Raw genomic sequence first — 19,188 nt, 5'->3', positions numbered from 1 at the left:
ATTTTCAACAACACTGTATGAACATATATACTGACATTTTACTTTCATAAAACAAAAACATAACATGCTTCATAAATGTCTTATTTATCTGCAAATAAAACTGTGAAATTTACCCATACCAACTAATTCAGATGTGATATATAATAAGCTAAGTTACAATATAAACACAACAAGCAAAATGAATAATGTTAATAGGAAACACTTTATTAAATTCTAAGGAGGGTCGCTAGGGGTGGGCGATATGGCCCTAAAATAATATCACGATATTTCATGGTATTATCGCAATAACAATACTCTTGGCGATATGACAAAAAAAAAATACACTACTGCAACAAAACAAAACTTACATTTTATTATTGTATACGATATGATATTGCACACCTCTAACTGAGATATAAAAAAAAATACAAGAATTTTAGCAGATTTGTAACAGAACTCCACATATATCCATATATCCAGGATTAAAGTAAAATAAATGACACTGGGCAGATATAGTCTCTTTAGTAAATATTTAATAGAAAATTATAAATGTGTGAAGTTTTTTTTTTGTTTAAAACAGCAAAAAAGTAGAACCCTGATGTGATAATTAGGGGTGAGTGTTATGGCACGATATTTCAGGGTATAATATCATTCACGATATAAAAAAATGTCTACGATATTATCGTGTACGATACCTACCGGCCGCATGTAAGGCTAGGAAACCTGGCTAAGCTAACAGTGGATTCAGCTGGGTCTTATTTAAATATAATGCAGGCAAAGACAACACTGGAAAACAGTGTTAATTGTACTAGTTTGATAAACACAGGCAGCAGTGAAAATACTGTAGAAAATTACTTAAAAATTACATTAAAAATGTTTACAGAAACTCCCTGCAATGCCAACGCCTTATCTCCAGATCACCCCAGCCAGAGGACGGTGCTCACGAGAATGGTCTCACGAGATAAACTGGAAAATGAGCTATATCTTTTTTTTTTTTTTTTTTTTTGGCCCAACCACCACCCCCCCCTCTTCGGAGGACAATTAATACTTTATTTTTATTTATTTATTTATTTATTTATTTATTTTATTTTTTATTATTATTATTATTATTATTATTATTTTTTTTTTTATATATATTTTATTATTATTGTTATTATTTTTATATATATATATATATATTTTGTATGGATATAGTTGTGGGAGTTCAGGGTTGGAAGGATCGGAGTGTGAGGTACAGGAGGGGGGTACAAGAAGAAGAAAAAGAAAAGAAAAAAAAAAACTAAACAAAAAACAAACAAACAAACAAAAAAAAATAAATAAAATAAAATAAACAAACATACATACATACATACACATACTCACATATCTAACTATACATATGCTTATACATATACACACATACATAAATATACATACATATTAATACATACACATAAATACATACACACACACGCACAGTTACTTCTATTCTATTGTTTTTTGCAAAAATATGTCGTGTTTATGTCATGAAATGCCTACCACAATGGAGGCAAGAAAATGAGCTATATCTAAAGATCGATTTGGGTTTATATGAATCGATATCGGATCATTCAAATAAAGATTGATTTAAATAGAAGTATTGATTTTTTAAACACTCTCCTACTGATCATGTTTTTACCATAAGAAAACCACTCCAGTGTTCATTTTGGACCAGACTGAGATCCCCTCTTCTTGTGGGCAGTAATTTGATGATGGCTGTGGCCTTCTAGTGATGATTAATTGGTGTTAATATGCCCAGCTGTGCCAAAGAAAGGTTAGGGTTCATGGATTCATGCTGTAGGTGCCAATTTCCGACCTGGTAGTGTTCTTTAATAGCAGTAGTAAGGCATGGTGGTAATATTGGTTCATGTATATCTGCTCCAGATCAATAGTCATGTTCTTTTAGAAGGACTAGACAAGCTGTCATTAGAAGTGGTCGCCACAGACATTTGGATGTATAATGTATCCTGGCTGATTGCCAGTCTATCAGTTTAGCTGTGGTGGTGTGGATTTTAATAAAAGTAAGATTAATTTAATGCACTGAACTCTCTGAATGTACTATGTTACTGCTAACTCCTCATAGCTGCAGGCTGGTGGGTCTGGGCCTGTGTTTCCTGGCTCAGTGCCAGCTCTCCCACAGAGCTCCAGGTCATTGTTCAGCATGTTTCCTGAAAAAGGTTGATTCAATTCTACATTATTGTCATTACTGCAGAAAAGAATAACTTGGAGCTTACTCACTGGACTCTCCGGAGCAGCGTGCGGTAAGGGGCGTCCCTGTTGAGGGAATAGAGCAGTAGATTACCCGGTTAATTACATCGTTTTAAAAAGAAAGGCCCACACCTATGGTAAACTTTAGTTTACATGCCTCCCCTGTCTCTCTGTCGCGCTCGGCGTCACCTTAGTTTCCGCCCGTTCTCGTTTTTCCGCCCGTTCTCGGGCTCCCTGTCTCATTATAAGGCCTTTTTTCAGCGGTAGTGTATTGGACCACAATCTTGACAACGCAGTTTCGATCCCGCGTGAGGATTGGTGTGTTTATTTATTTATTTATTTATTTATTTATTTTTTTCTTCTTCTTGGGTTTACCTGCTTAATTTTTCCAAAAACAGATTTATTTTTGTGGCCCACCACATAATGGCTTGGAAAAGGATTATTTGGAACTTTATACAATTAATTATAATCACGCTGGTTCTCTGTATTTTTGAGAGGGGGCAGTAATAATAGTGTAGTGTGGTTATAGTGAGGCAGACTAGAGCTTTTTTACTGTATTATAATATCACTGGAGAAAGAGAGGGGGAAGAGAGAGCGGGTGAGAGAGAGACAATGTGAGTTAGTGGGAGACAGAGTGAGAGAGAGCGAGTTCCTGAAATTTTAGCAAAATTTTAGCAAATTTCTGCTTGTGTGTGCAAGGATGCCGCCGGGTTAATTTATACCTCGCTGTGCACAGTTTTCCTATTTGGCGCGTTTTAATGCAAATTATTGAAAACAGGCTCCAACTTTTTTTTTTTTTTTTTTTTTAAAGGTCTTTGTGTACTTGGTAGTACTGATACATTTTGGTCGGTGCCTTTTTGGTATCGAATTTCAATACCCAGCCCTAAACGATACAACATCAGATTCTTTATTTTCATTATTGTGTAATATTGGCATTCTTAGATCATCTCTCACATTGTGGGGTGACTGTTTCAAACAGGTGGGTATTTTAAATCACAGAAGATACATTGGCTGAGAGCCTAAAGCCTAAAACCCTACAAATATTACTAATGCATAAGTGCGAAACAGAGCAGAGGTGTGGATTTACAGTGACCCTGTGACCGCTTTGATTGTAGGACTGGCTATGGTTTTTATTTCCACTTTAGATAATAAGTAAGTAAGACCACGTTGCTGCATGTACTGTTACATGTGCTTTCTTTAATCAAATCTAACCAGTGGATGAGTGAAGTAATTCCTGTAGCTGCTTGTCCTGATCCTCAGGTTCCTAACGTTATGGAAGTGGCTCGTGCCAAACTGCCAAACCACAGGCTGGATCTTGGCTGAGTTCTCTCTCTTTGTAAGAGTAACAGAGCTCCATGCTGAGATCCAGGAGGAGAAGGACAGAAATGAACTTGCTCTGCTCGCTCTCCTTCAGTCACGGACACTCTGACTGATGAAGAACTGATGAAAGTCTTCCTCTGAGGATGTCATTCCATATGGAAGCTTGTTTTTTCCTTGTAGGGAATTACACAGGCATGCTGAAAATAACAACTCTGAGAATCTGTCATGTGTGTCCTGTGTGAGAACAGTACAAATCTGTCCTATTTTAAGCTACTGTATACGGCTCAGTCTTTATACAGGCTCTGAATGTAGATAATATTTGGCTTGACTTGATTCAGCCATGACTGTATGTAACTGATTTGAATATTTGAATAAAAGGATAACATGCTGCTATGAACAATTGCTGTCTCTGCTGCTCCATGCTGTTTACACACACAGTATGTGCAGCATTCACTGCTCACAGCCACGTGACAAATGGCCAATTTTTTAGTGTTCTGTGTTAAAGCAGTGTCATACTGCACAGATATATGTGCTGGAACACAGAATCTTCTCACTATATTTATTTTCTTGCTCCTGTGCCAAACAGCTCTGACCAATCAGAGGAGACGATGTGCTCACGTGGTTTATTGGTGCGCATTTTTGTTGTGTTTAGGTTTATGCCTGTGTGAAACCAAACCAAACAGAGGGAGAAACGCTCCAAATAAACAAACTCATCAACTGATCCAGACCATAGAAACCAACTACAGGTGTGAAAACGCCCTTTAATACTCAGCAAATTTAGCAAGTTCAGTAATACTTACAACCAAGCTGATATTTTTACAATAAAGTGTAATTTATCATGCATTTTTTTATTTCAGCACCCCACATTGCTTTATCTCCCATCAAACATACAAGGATATACTAGTATTTTATTTAACACTACTAATATAAATATAATTGCATTTCTTACATTCATTATTTTATTTATATTTAAATCACCACTATAAAAACCTGTGTCTTAAGGGAGAACTCCTGTGTAAAATGGACTTTTGTTGTAGTAATACATGATTAAAAAGTACTTACCTTTGATGAATAGCACAACTCTGTTCTCCCACAGCGTTCCAAGATCCAGAATTTTTTAACAGTTTGTCCGAACACCCTTCAGACTGGGTGACGCGTGACATAATTTGTCCTGATAAATCGTTTTTTTCCACCTTTATCCAGCTCAAAGTAGCTCCACACCTCCTTGCTAGAATCCGGAGAGCCCTGACATTTAAAATGAGGCATAAATAACTTAAAAAGTGTACAAAAAGCTTATTAAACAAAACTGATTACATCCCATAATGCTAGCTTCAGCTCAGAGCGCCGCCATTACTCCTGGTGCCGGCTGCTATAGACTGTGCATAGCGTTGCGAAGCTCGCGGTTATAGGATGTAAACAGAGGTTTTTAATAAGCTACTTGTGCACTTTTTAAGGTATTAATGCCTCGTTTTAAATGTCAGGGCTCTTCAGATTCTGGCAAGGAGGTGTGGAGCTACTTTGAGCTGGATAGCGGTGGAAAAAGCAATTTATTGGGGCAAATTATCCCCTGTGTCACCCAGTCTGAAGGGCGTTTGGACAAACTGTTAAAATTTCTGGATCTTGGAACGTTGTGGGAAAACAAAGTTGTGCTTTTCATCAAAAGTAAGTACTTTTTATCATGTTTTACTACAACAAAAGTCCATTTTACACCAGAGTTCTTCTTTTAGAAGAACAAGTGCAATTAATAACAGGTAATCACAGAATATTTTTAAATGTTTTAATCGATTGGAACCACTACTAAAATCATCATGCTCATAATCCTCACAGTATATCAGTGTACTGTTTTATTTCTATATACTGAATCTCTGATGTAATTTCAGGCAGTTCCACTGAGCTGCTTGTTTCAGATGTTCATTATTTGTGCGTTGGCTGGTTAGCAGCCTGGCTTCAGATTGGGATCACGAGTCATTTTTGGACTGGGAGCTCCTACTCTACTCTGAGCTATAGCATGGAACATTGTTAGGGATTGACATCTAATACTGCCAGCCTTTTCCGGATATATCAGCGAGCGGTTAGAGGCCTTGTGATGCAAAAACTGACGCACAAGTCCCTGCTAGGCCCTGAGGCATATGATATATGAGCATGGAAAACTGCGTGTACTTATTACTTCATCTGAACTTAGCTGACCAGTTCAGACAGGGGTGATGTACTGATTATTTGATGTACTTGGGGGAAAACTCTGGGTAAAGGACAGGACATCATTTAGCACACAAGCCTTTTTTATTTGGTTTTGACCCAGCATGTCAAACATGTTAGGTGAGTGACTAGAACTTTGTAACATAAACTTGGTGCTTTTTGTATTCAAACTACACAGAAGCACAAACAGGATACTATAAATGTTCTATACATGAGCTTGAGGTGATTGGAAAGAACTGGTTGGCAATACTTTGCAAATACGAGGCCACACAAACAGCTTTATAGTCCAAGTTAGACTGTACACAAACTGAGGCTGGTAACTTAGCTGAACTTATTCTGTTCAACAGAGTTAGCTCTTGGTCTTCCTTTCCTGGGGTGGTCCTGATGAGAGCCAGTTTCATCATTATGTTTTTGATGGTCTTTGCGACTGCACTTTTTCTTCAAATGTTTCAGATTGACTGACCTTCATTTTTGTCTAAAAGTATTTTTTTCTTTACTTAGTTGTGTAGTTTTTGCTTTTCATAGTTTGGATTAGAGCATTACTCAAATAGAGCTATTCACTGTATTTTACCGACTCTACCCTCTCACAACTTTACAAATGATGCTCTCAAACACAGTAAGAGACAAGAAATTCAAGTAATTAAGATAGATAGATAGATAGATAGATAGATAGATAGATAGATAGATAGATAGATAGATAGATAGATAGATTTCTTGATGACTTGTTTTAATCTACAATGCAGAATTATTTTAAATAAGGAAAAAAACCTGAGGTGCGTCCTATCTTTTGACTGTTTTTTTATGTGAGGAATGTAATGCATTTAATAGCCTCCATAGATTTTTTTTTACACAGCTTTGTCTATTGTTTTATTTTCCTGCATATTGTTGCTGTCCATTGAAAACACTTATCTCCATTTTGTAAATTTTTAGTTTATGACATGATTTAAACAGAAAAACTGTACCAAAATGTCTTGATGAACGGACCAATAGAAACTCTTCGAAGCGACCTGGAATAAACTCTTTTTACATTGACTTCCATTGAAAGTTTACAGGGTTTTTTTCTCTCTCCTGTAAAGTTGCTGTTGTGGAGATAAGTGTTTTTCATTGGAAAGCGACGAAATACAGTATAGCTTTTTTTGGGGCATATTTATTTCTTATTGTCTTTTTGACCATTGAACACTCCTCTGAATCCAAGCATGTGTCCAGTAAAACAATATATTCTTGAGGGTATAAATCCCCCCCTCCCCCCAGAGTGACCCCAGTCTCAGCCACCTGTCTCTCTCAGAGACACTAATGCTCCTCTCATTGTTCTAAAGACCTCTTTTCATTCTGCTGCCTTCACGGCTCCAGCTCCAACTGCAGCAACTGTCTGCAATAACATCAGGTGATTGTTCATCTGTGGGGCATTCTTCAGCCCTGAGATCACACACAATATATAGATGTTGAAAATAGTCCCGCAGGCGAGCCCGAACACGGCACATGTGCAGTGGCTGCCTGGGTACCGCGCGGCTCCGGGCTTGGCCTGCGCTCTCTAATTCCATTCATAAAGGTAGCTGATAATGAGCTGATAAGTTGGCTCACAGCTGATTTATACTTCTGCGAAGGTGTGCGTAAATGAAGCACTTTCACAGCACAGAGCAGGGGCTCATGGGTACTCGTAGCTCACAGAGGCTCTCATTGGTTCTCAGTGGCTCTCAGTGGCTCTAAAGGCCCAGTTATACCTCTAAGAGTCTGTGAACACGTGTCGGTGGTCAAAAAAAAAAAAGACTTCAGTCTAGTATACATGTTAGAAGGACATGTACAGTTTTTTGCATAAATTTGTTGTAAAATGTGACCTAAATTTCCAAGTCAAGTGTGTAGACAAATGTAACATTTGCAAAATAATAAAGAAAAATGTATACAGCTCTGGAAAAAAATAGGAGACAACATAATGATGTTTTCCTTAATTTTACGAAATTAAAAATCTCTGGAATATAACCAAGAGGAAGATGGATGATCGCAAGCCATCAAACCAAGCTGAACTGCTTGAATTTTTATACCAGGAGTAAAGGCATAAAGTTATCCAAAAGCAGTGTGTAAGACTGGTGGAGAAGGATATGCCAATATGCATGAATGTGCAGCAATAGTTCAATCTTAGTTCCATCTGTCTACAAAAAATAACTACATATTTGCCTGGGCAGTACCTCTGCAGCCCACAGATAAAAAAAACACTGGCTCAGAGTGGTGTAAATGAGCCGTAGCTGACTGTCTTTGAAAGACATTGATTTAAAACTCTTTTCTAGACTTTTGCTTGTAAAAGTGGGATCTGGGAACCCCTCAGGTATCCCCATCATCCAGCCAAGAGGTCCATGGGTTGGTTGAAATATTGATAAAAGCCAAACCTAATCTAAAAGTCACTACTGCATCACTACTGTCAAGGTTCTACCAGTTAAGGTAATGACTGTGATTACAGTCTGTTTGATGAATTCTGTGGAGGTCTAGTGAGTTTTTTGTGCACAGGATGGGCTAATGTTTAAATGTTAGCAGTGACCCGTACAGGAAGTGGTGCCTTACAGCTCGGGGGTCTGTGAAATATCAAACTGACAGCCATCATTACAGAGTCATAAACTCTGCAACATTTCAGTGGAAATAATGAAAAATGTGTAAGTCATGATTTTCAAAATGAAAATCAGTGTAAGTCAATTAAAAGTTAAAATCATTATTAAAAAGTAATTTAATAAGGGGTTTCAACTTTAAAGTGTTAATTTGGAATTAGTAACGCGTTGTTTTTTCTAAATACAAATTAGTTATGCCACCTAGTTCTGCTGTAATCTGCCCCACCCTGCCCAACATGCAGATTTTTTCTAGAGTGATCTGGTCCTGATCCGACCCAGCTATCAAATATACTCCTTTTTTAATTGAGCTAAACTGCTGATAAAGTACAGTTTAATCTGTTAATAATCTAATAAACCAAATAATATACTGCTATGATCAAATTCTGTCTCTGCTGCTCCATGCTGTTTACACACTAAGAGCACAGTATGTGCTGTGTTCACTGCTCGCAGCCTCGACACTCTCTTTTCTATGCGGACATCTGCATTGCAGAACACTGTGTTTAAAAGCACAGTGGCAAATTGTCAGCGTTTAGTGTTAAAGCAACTTCACACTGCACAGATATACGTGCTGGAGAACACAATCTTCTCACTATTTTTAATCTGACTAGTCAGAGGATGTGCTCGTGTGGTTTATTGGTGAGCATTTTTGTGCGCTTAGGTTTGTGCCTGTGTGAAACCAAACCAAACAGAGGGAGAAAACTGATAAAAACCAACTATAGGTGTGAAAACGTTCTTTTATAATCTAATTCAGAAATCTTTACAACCAAGCTGAGATATTTACAGTAAATAAAAAAAACAGGCTATCTATCCAGTTTATCATGCATTCTTTATTCCAGCTCCCCATGTTGGTTTTATTTCCACTCAAACATATAAGTATGTCCTAGTATTTTAATTGACACCACTAATATACATTTACATTCATTCTTTCGTTTATATTTAAATATCCAATACAAAAGCCTGTGTCTTAAGAAGGACAAGTGTGATTAATCGCAGTTAATCACAGAATATTGTTGTGATTAATCTGATTAAATTTGTCGGCCAATCGCAAGTTGTTCTCCTATTTGAATCTCCTCTGAAGAGTGGCATCATGGGCTCATCAAAATGCAAAAGCACACCTCAGGCGACTCTGTTTGTGGCGTGCTTGCAGAAATGGCTTTTTTCTCATCACTCTCCCATACAGCTTCTCCTTGTGCAAAGTGCGCTGTATTGTTGACCGATGCACAGTGACACCATCTGCAGCAAGATGATGCAAAAAGAGTTTAGTAAGATTTACCTGGTAGGGTGTCAGGACCTCCAGAGTGTTTAGAATTCTTTATTAGGCGTGTGATTTTTTTCTTGATTCCACGTTTTGCTTCTGACTCACTGAAGGTTTCCAAATTGTGTTCAGTGATCACTGTGTGACTGGACTCACCAGCTTCCCTAGACAGTTTCTTATCTCCTGAAAAAAGGAAAAAAAAAAGAAAAATCTATAATTGAACACATTTCTACAAAACTAAATCTGTCTATGTTTGTTGTTTTTAGAGTGTCAAATATCTGCACCACATGCAAACAATGCAGCTTCTGCTATGTTTTGAAATTAAATGCAGTAATTAAATAATAAAAACATTGCAGAAAAAAATGCCAGGCTACATAGTTTGATCTGTGGATGCTGGAAGTTAATTTGTTCTTATGTTCACCTGTGAGACAGTTTCCACCTAGACAAAAGCATATATTTTATATTTATATTTAGACTGGTAGACTAATTTACCTGATAGGGTGTCAGGACCTCCTGAGTGTTTAGAATTCTTTATTAGGCGTCTTATTTGTTTCCTGAGTCCATATTTTGTAGAAATCACTTCTGAATCACTAAAAGATTCCACAGCCTCCCTTGACAGTTTCTTATCCTCTTAAAAAAAGGACAAATATTCACATTAATTAGTTTCCCTCTGAAACAATACTTAGCATTTGTGTCTTGTGCTCACTCATCTCTTCATAACTTATGGGTTTCTTTCAGATTGCTCAATTTCCTTTATTATCTCACTATATATTATCTACTCATTATCTACTGCCTTTTTGTACGCTGTGTGCCATCTGGTGTCACCACTAAATTTAATGTATTAAAGTTTACAGATTAATCATGTGTGGTACCGTGTTAACATTGACAGCTCTAATTATTAGAGTTATAAATAATAATACTCTCCCTCACTGGGGTAGTGTTAATGTTTTATTTGTGTGTTTTTTTATAATATTAGAGTTTAATGAGTATATTAATAAATTAAATTAAATTAACTTATTGCCCAAAATCCCAAGTTTTTAAATTCCAGTTTTGCTGTATTGAAACTCGTTCATCTGTTCCAGTCTTAGAAAACAGCATCTGTTACTTGTCTGTGACTTAAGTAACACTTCTTTGTCAATTGAGTTGTTGAAATTGTCAAATTAGGTAATTACGGGTGAAGAAATGTGAGTTGCGTGAACGGTTCTGTTGACTTATTGAAAGAAAAAGACCCTCACCACAGATCCATCACTGTCAGGGGCAGATAATGGCTTGGGTGGGACGGGGGGCTTTGGCATGTGACGCCATGCCAGGAATCTGAGCACAGTCAACAAGCCTGTAGTCAACACCCCTTCAGTTTAACCGCGTCGTCGACATGGGCGAGTGTGACTGAACGCGTGCACTCAGTGACTCCAGCACGCGGCGCCAGACATTCCAGCACTCATAACGCACAGGTGTGAACAACACACACGCACTGCAGAACTGCACCAGATCCTCCCGGGAATAAATCAATGTTTACCAGACAAATGGTTTAATATTTCATCTTCAGTATGATCAGTGGAGCTGTGCCATTACAAAAATCTGTACTGTACACTCTTCAATCAATCATTCTTTATTATCAGACATTAAGAGTGATCTTCAGTTTCAATGTAGCATCCTCATTAAATCCTCATCCTCATGGATTGAAAGAGAACATAAAATAATACTTTAATTACTAAAATCATTAGAGGTAGATTGCAACATTTATAAATAAAACAATTAAGGACTTCTTTTCTACTGAAAGGCTAAATGGTTCTGATTACAGAGAGCCTACAAATCAAGCTAGGCAGAGTTTTCTCAGTCTAGTTCGATAACCTTTCAGTGGGAGGGCTAAAAAAAAGCTTGTTAGAGCTTAAATCTGTCCCAAAAATCCAACCTGACCCTGTCCAAGCCCCATAAACTCTTATTATGAGAGGTCGATTTAAACCTGACTTTATTTTATTAATTAGTGTTAAAACTTACAATTTAAACTACAATTAATAGTTTTTTGAATGAGCCAAATATGTCCAGAATGATATTTGTCAACAGTGCAGCATGGAAGAAGCATAGACGCAAACCTATTATTTAAGAAAACTGTTTATTAATGATGGAACTACAGAGATTAATGCGGAAGTGCGGCACACCATAGCTTTATAAACTAAAACATATTTTATACACCTGTATTTTCTACCACCAAAATAGCAACATGCCAGACATTTACTTAACACACCTCACTTCCAGACTACCACACCTATTAGAGTTATTCCCAAACTCTGACGCTATTTTAACAGCGCAGACGCAAGGCAATGAATAGTATGTGCCTTGCACAGGGTGTGCAATAGAACGCCAAGATTACAGTTATCTTACCTTTGTTAATCCTTGCTCTGCTGTTTTGTGCGCAGGCTATATAGTACATATTGCTTCACGTTAATATCAGGTGCAAACCACATCTGCAGTATGGTTTTTACAACATGTCTGTTTGGTCTGAAACAAAATGTCCACAGTCTTAACCAAAGAACTAATTTTTACAACGGATTGACACAGGTGGTTCTGTATCTGATGTTACTAGGGGTGTGACGAGATCTGGTGGCACGAGATCTCGCAAGATTAAAACGTGACTATATTTCCTGTCAAGCTTAAACCTGTCTCGCGGGTAAAAAAAACAAACAAACAGTAGATGAGTTAAAAAGCTCCTTACAGTGCTCTTACTGTCCCAAAGATTCACAGCCCTAGTAAATACTGTAAGTAAATCGAACACATGACTGTTTCTTAGGAAGTTGTACTAATCCCTTTGCTCTGTACTGTATTTTAAAAAAATGTTCTGTCTCTGTTTGCACTTCAAGCCTAGTCTTAATATGACTGGTTATGGTTATGCATAGGTAAATTACAAGAGATTTAGGAGAAAAAACACAAACCATAGGCTTAATATGACTGGTTATGGTTTGCACTTATTGTTTGCACTATATAAGACCAAGAAAAGTTTTATTTTTATTTTTTATTCTTATTTCTATTTCAATGTGTGAGAGAAACCAGTCTGTTAAGTGTGTGTTATGATTTTGTCAAATAAAACTCTAGTTTTCAAGGCATTTTTTGTTTTTGACGTTTTCTTTAAAATTGTATTTTTAAATCTCTTCTCGTCTTGTTCTCGTGAACCCAGTATCGTGTCTCGTCTCGTCTCGTGATATTAGTGTCTCGTCACACCCCTAGATGTTACTGTAGATTAACCCTTAATTATAAACAGACATAAAAGGAATCTGAAAAGAGTCGGTTATGATCATTCTGCTGCAACTCTTCAACGTGATATCATGCTGGAAATGTGTTTTAAAAATCACACTTATTGACACACTTTTTTATGTTTCACTATATACTGATATAGTATCACTATATACTATATACTGAGTTACTGTTCAGCCATGACTGTTTTTTTTTTTTTTTTTTAATAAAAATACAAAATAAGCCTGTTACGGTTGTCATGTCTACTAAAAAAAGGACCTGGCTCAGGTCAGGCAGTATTTCCTTCATGTAAGGAAAATGATACTATATGAGATGTAATCAGTTAAACAGTGCAGTTCTTTGTGTTGCTGGCAGCGCTGTGATGAAACCTGTTTAAGCTGAAGGATATGAAAGGTGGTTGATTTGAGTGAGTTCATAACATTGAAACCTGCTGATGTAATTTTGTTTACTTTTCCAGCTTTTCCATGTGGCTTATGTCATTGTGAAATTCGCCAACTCACCACGCCCTGATCTGTGGGTTCTGGAGCGCTCTGTAGACAATGGCAGGACCTTCACGCCCTGGCAGTACTTCGCACGTGAGTTCCTGCTCGCATGTATTTATGTGGCTATTCTGATTTTTTTTCTGAGGAAAATATATTGTAGTAATTTAAAAGCAGCAGTCCTTAACTAATTCTAAAAGGGAAGATGGTAAGTTATTTTTTATAGCACCAGTATGCTTTTTGCCACATTTCCCGAAAAGCCACATATATTCATCCTAAAATCGGAGTGATCTGGTAGGTCCCAAAATCTTTTTCTGGCTATAACAGCTTTTAGTGGTTACCTGGTAACAACTGTAGTGTTGCTAATGATGCTGATACAAGAGCTACTGCTAACATGGAGATATCATTTTCAATAGAACCAGTTGAAAATAGAAACAGCGAAATGACTGAGGTTAAGAAAATGATAAAAGTCATGGGACAGGAACTAGCTTCATATGCTACATGTGCATCTCAAAAAATATATCAATGAAAAGTTACTTTATTTCAGTAAATCAGTTAAAAATGGGAAACTCCAATATTATATAGATGTATTACACACCCAGTGAAACAATGACAATGAAAATCCAAAATCTCAGACATTTTTCCAAGTCCTGCTGGAAAATGAAATCTGCATCTCCATAAAAGTTGTCAGCAGAGGGAAGCATGAATTGCTGTAAGATTTTGTGGGAAAACAAAACTGCACTGACTTTAGACTTGATAATAAAACACAGTGGATCAACACCAGCAGATGACATGTCTCTCCAAACCATCACTGATCATCAGTAAATTTGACTTTTCATTTGTAAATCAAGGGAGCAGAGTCTGGAGGAAGAGTGGAGAGACACACAGTCCAAACTGCTCGAGGTCTAGTGTGAAGTTTCTACAATCAGTGATGGTTTAGAGAGACATGTCATCTGCTGGTGTTGATCCACTGTGTTTTATTATCAAGTCTAAAGTCAGTGCAGTTTTTTAGTGTTTTCCCACAAAATCTTACAGCACTTCATGTTTCCCTCTGCTGACAACTTTTATGGATAGGTTTTTATTGGCTGTAAGCCATGATCATCAACAATAAAATAAATAAATGCTTAAAATAGATCACTTTGTGCTTAATACATCTATATAATATGTGAGTTTCACATTGTGAACTGAATTACTGAAATACATTTTTTTAATGACTTTTCAATGACTTTTTAACCTGTATGAGGCACCTAAAATTTCCTCACCCTTTTAACTGAGTATTGGGTCTGTTATGTTCCATTGCAACATTAACATTTAATGTTTCAAATATTCCTGCAGATTTAAAACGGGATTGTATTGAAAGGTTTGGTAAGCAGCCCAATGCCCGAGTCCGACAAGATAATGATCAGATCTGTACCACTGAGTACTCCAAGATCGTTCCTCTGGAGAATGGAGAGGTGAGGCATCAACTGCACAACATGCTTATCAGGGTCAATAACAAAAACGTCAAAGAAAAGAGAGAGAGAGAGAGAGAGAAGAAACTGTTCATTACAAAATGCTTCTATAACATTTGTTCTTCTTTACCACTGCTTAAGCAACCATTTAAAACACATTCATTTTAAGAGTGTAGGAATTGCTGAAATATTCCTTTAACCCTCCATGTTTATTTGTCAGTAACAGCAAAGGTGTTCCCTGGTCATTTTTTTTCCGGTGCACATTTAATTATCCAATTAATATCCAAAATAATAATGATTAAAACAAATCCAAACAAGCAGTGTGAATATTTTATTACTAATAACATTGTTAATTATTCTATCAATATTTAATGCTGTTACTTGGTGTTCCTTACCTCTACTAACAGGTAATGTTTCAATCAATAGCTTTATATAACATTAAAACATAACTTGGAATTTTGTTTTAGTTTTAGTTTATTGCAGGGGGATGTATGCTGATTATACTAATTAATGCAAGAAGAAGAAGTTTTATACTGAAAAAAATACTTTTAACTATTTTTCTACATCTTCAAACTGCACTTCAATTTGACTCGTAACATAACTGTCCTTCTGTAATTGTCTTTTTTGGTATCTTTTTCAGATTGTTGTGTCTCTTGTAAACGGCCGTCCAGGATCCAAGAATTTCACCTACTCGCCAGTTCTGCAGGAGTTCACCAAGGCCACCAATATTCGCCTGCACTTTTTACGGACTAACACCCTCCTCGGGCACCTCATCTCCAAGGCTCAGCGTGATCCCACTGTAACCCGCAGGGTGAGTGCTAACTGGAACCAGTTTTATATATATATATATATATATATATATATATATATATATATATATATATATATATATATATATATATATATATATATATATATATATATATTCAGATCTACTGTGAGTACTTGTTCAACTTTAAAAACTGAATTGATCAGAAACATAGTCATTGTTGGCAGCATTGTGATCATTACTCAAGTAAATGAACCAGTAGAGATGGTTTGTGTAGCCCAGTCATGCAGCTTAATAAGGTGAGCTCACCTTCGCTGGTATGTTTAATCAGTGAAATCTGGAGCTACTGAACTGAAACTAGAAAATTACTTAATTAACTTTCAAAGGCAGTGATGAAGAAATGGCCTCCCATGGCCTAAAATAACAAGCAACAAAGCTGAGACATGAAAATGACTTCGCTTTCTGGATTTACAGCAATAAATACAGAAAAAAGAAGAATAGCACCAATTTGCAAACACACCCTAAGCTAAAAAAATTAAGAGACCAAGTGGGGGCAGCTGTGGCCTCATGGTTAAAGAAGTGCTCCCTGCACCAGAAGGTTATTTATCGTATTTTTTGCATTATAAGGCTAACTATCAATGAACGTCTATTTGGCACTTACACACAGTATCGGTATCGGCCGATACTATTTCCGGCTTTGGAATGTGGGAGTAAAAAATAGCAGGGTAAACAGCGCGGGTAGAACATACAGACAAAACGAAGCAGCATAGCAAAGAGCTACTGCAGCAGCAGCGTGCCTTTCTGCTCAAACAGCAAAGGGTAAACAAACAAACCTGACTAACCTGCTAACCGAGTCGAACGCTAACCGAGTCGAACGCTAACCGAGTCGAACGCTAACGCTAGGGAACAGGATTACTGCCATCCACCATCTCCTGTATCAGTTGCTGCACATATCAGTAAAAGTTAGATCCATCAATCCAGTCACCAGTAATCCTCATTTAGATCCAAACAGTGCTTGACTGAACTTGAGCCAGACTAATATATTTGTTTTAAAGCAACATTAAAACCCTCTGCCTTCAATTGCTGCGTTGTAACGCAGGAAATCTGAATCTGAAATCTGAAATTTGTCGGTCAGTCAGGTGGCACGTTATGCTGGGGGGGGGGGGGGGGGGTGGGGGGTGTTGTTGTCTCTTACAGAAACACTGCACATATATATTGTAGTAGGCCCCTGGGGTTAGGGGCGTGACCACTGTGACCCGGAAGGAGGAAGCTCACAGAGAACACAGACACGGGGATTAAATTAACTCAAAACATACCTTTATTCGGCTTGAAAATGCCCTCCACCACACCCAAAATAACTTAAATAAACTCGGCCCAATGGGGCTCTAGAGTCTGTCGAATTACGTCTTTTTTTCTATTAAAGCTCCGTGCGGCCTCAGCCCTCAGCTCCCCAGTCAAAGTCCTCCCTTCAGTGAGCTGAGGCTGAGTTTTTACACCTGTCCCAGCTGGCTGCTTAATCAGTCTGGATGCGGGCCAGCTGGGACACATAGAGCTGTGCGCTCTGGCGTGGGGCGGACCCCCAACTCCCCCGCCTCCTCACGCCACAATATATATACAGACCTTTAAAAAAAAAGTGGAGGATAAAACAGTTGGTATCGGTACTCTGTATCGGCAGATACCAGAAAAGCCGGTATCGGTATCGGTAAGGAAAAAGTGGTATCGGTGCATCCCTAACCAAAATATATGTCGACCAACAGCTGCACTGAGGAACCCTAAGTGTACCAGTAAGCCAAGGTGATATAAGAAAGTGGTTCGTCCTGCGTAGCTTGTTTTAACACTGTAAACGAGCAGACTAAAGTCTGATATACTCGCCTCTGAAAGGCGAAAGAGCTAGCGCTTAGCGTATTTATCAGCTAATGCTAATGCTGCTCCATCAGTGCTAGCTGGAGATAGTAGCAGGCTACAGACGATAATACTCACCTCTGAAAGGCGAAAGAGCTAGCACTTAGCACGGTTAGCGGCAAATGCTAATACTGCTCCAGCCTCGGTGCTGGAGAACTAAACTGAAACTCCGGTATAACTGTACTTCAGCAGGTAAAATTCATACATAAGACACATCGGATTATAAGACAAGATAATTTCAAGTGTGCCTTATAGTGCGAAAATACGATACTTGATCCCCTCTACCGGAAGTTGGTATGGTCCCTGACCATGGCCTTCGTCAAGTCCCCTAACCCACACTGTCTCCCTGGATGCTCTCTGGGCACAGAATTGGCTCCCAACCACTTTGGGTGCGTGTGTTCACTACCACAGAGGCTAAACTTCATTGCACTCCTGTGCATTTACCATAGAGGATGATCTTAATCATGGTGTAAAGGTGTAACCAAACACCACAGTGCGATCTGCTAACTCACTTATGGCCAAATGAAGCTAAGAATAACCTTCTATGTATCTAATGGGTATAAAGGTGTATCAGGAACTTCACATTGGTTGTTTTAATGTGTAAATGAAGTTAGTCTACTCTGTAAATGAATCATGGAGGTCTTACCCCTTTGTCTTAATCATTCTTTCACTGGAAATCAGACTCAGAATGTCACATCACATCCATTCATAAGGCTTAATTCCCATCTGCAGGAGAACTGTACTGCAATTAGCTCTGAGTTAATTAAACATTCCAGGTTTCTCCTTATGTGAACTTTGAGAGTTGTCTCTGCTGTCCTGACCAAAGCTCCGTCCCAGGATGCTCGAGGCTTCAGCCCTGCAGCAGTGATTAAACCACATCTATACTAAACCCCAGGAGCTATTCTGAATGTAGTTGTGATTCACACATGTAATGAATACCTGGTGTTTGGATGGTCAAGGTGGGAGAAAAGCTGATTTTCAGATGAAAACGTGCCCTACAATGGTTTGGTAACTGGTTAACTAGCTTGGTCATGCTGGTAATGCTGGTTTATTAGCACTGTTATGCTGATGGTCCTGTTTAGTAAGCTTTGCATTGCTTGTTAACCAGATTGGTCATGCTGGCCAACCAGCATAGTGTATGTTGCCTTTGGTTTAGGTCATGATGGTCAACCAACTTGGTCATGCTGGTCAAACAGTTTGGCTTTGTTGGTCATACTGGTCAATAAGCTTGGTTCGGTCTCATGATGGCCAACCAGCATAGTGTATGGCTTTTGGTTTAGGTCATGGTGATCAACCAGCTTGGTCTTGTTGGTCAAACTAGTCCCCTAGTTCAGTGAACCAGCTTAGTTTTGCGGGTCAAACAGCTTGGTGATGCTGGTCAAACTGGTCAACAAGCTAGTTTTTGCTTGTTCTTGCGTGGTCATTCTAGTGAACAAGCTTGGTAACTTGGTTGTGTAGGTCGTTCTGGCTAACCAGCTTGGTGATGCTGTCCATGCTCATTTACCAGCCAAGCCATGTCATGCTGGTCAACCAGCTAGGTCTTGAGGGTTCTGCTGGTCAGCAAGTTCGGTTGTACTGATAATGCTGGTCAACCATCTTGGTTGATCATGCCTTTGTTGGTCATGCTGATCAACTAGCCTGGAGATGCTGGTCATGCTGTTTACCCAGGATAGTCATGCTAGTCAACCAGCATAGTGAGGCTTAATTATACTGATTGTCTATCTTGGTTGGGTTGACTAAGCTTATTTTGTTACATTTACATTTTACA

At 38.1% G+C, this 19,188-nt stretch overlaps 1 protein-coding gene across 26 annotated transcripts in view; it reads left to right on the top strand.

Annotated features, from left to right (window-relative positions):
• Positions 1–19,188, top strand: part of LOC103029844 (laminin subunit alpha-3) — a 168,630-nt gene that overhangs the window by 11,368 nt on the left and 138,074 nt on the right. For all 26 annotated transcript variants that reach the window (XM_049483164.1, XM_049483161.1, XM_049483187.1 and 23 more), the window contains exons 3-5: positions 13,277–13,394; positions 14,634–14,752; positions 15,390–15,560. In XM_049483164.1, coding sequence (XP_049339121.1) covers positions 13,277–13,394; positions 14,634–14,752; positions 15,390–15,560 — 408 coding nt within the window. The remainder of the gene's footprint in view (positions 1–13,276; positions 13,395–14,633; positions 14,753–15,389; positions 15,561–19,188) is intronic.

The sequence above is a fragment of the Astyanax mexicanus genome, chromosome 8, assembly GCF_023375975.1.
Source record: "Astyanax mexicanus isolate ESR-SI-001 chromosome 8, AstMex3_surface, whole genome shotgun sequence".
Classification (NCBI taxonomy): Eukaryota; Metazoa; Chordata; class Actinopteri; order Characiformes; family Acestrorhamphidae; genus Astyanax; species Astyanax mexicanus.
The sequence above is the reverse complement of the archived record's forward strand: the minus strand, read 5'-3'. Positions and strand labels throughout refer to the sequence as shown.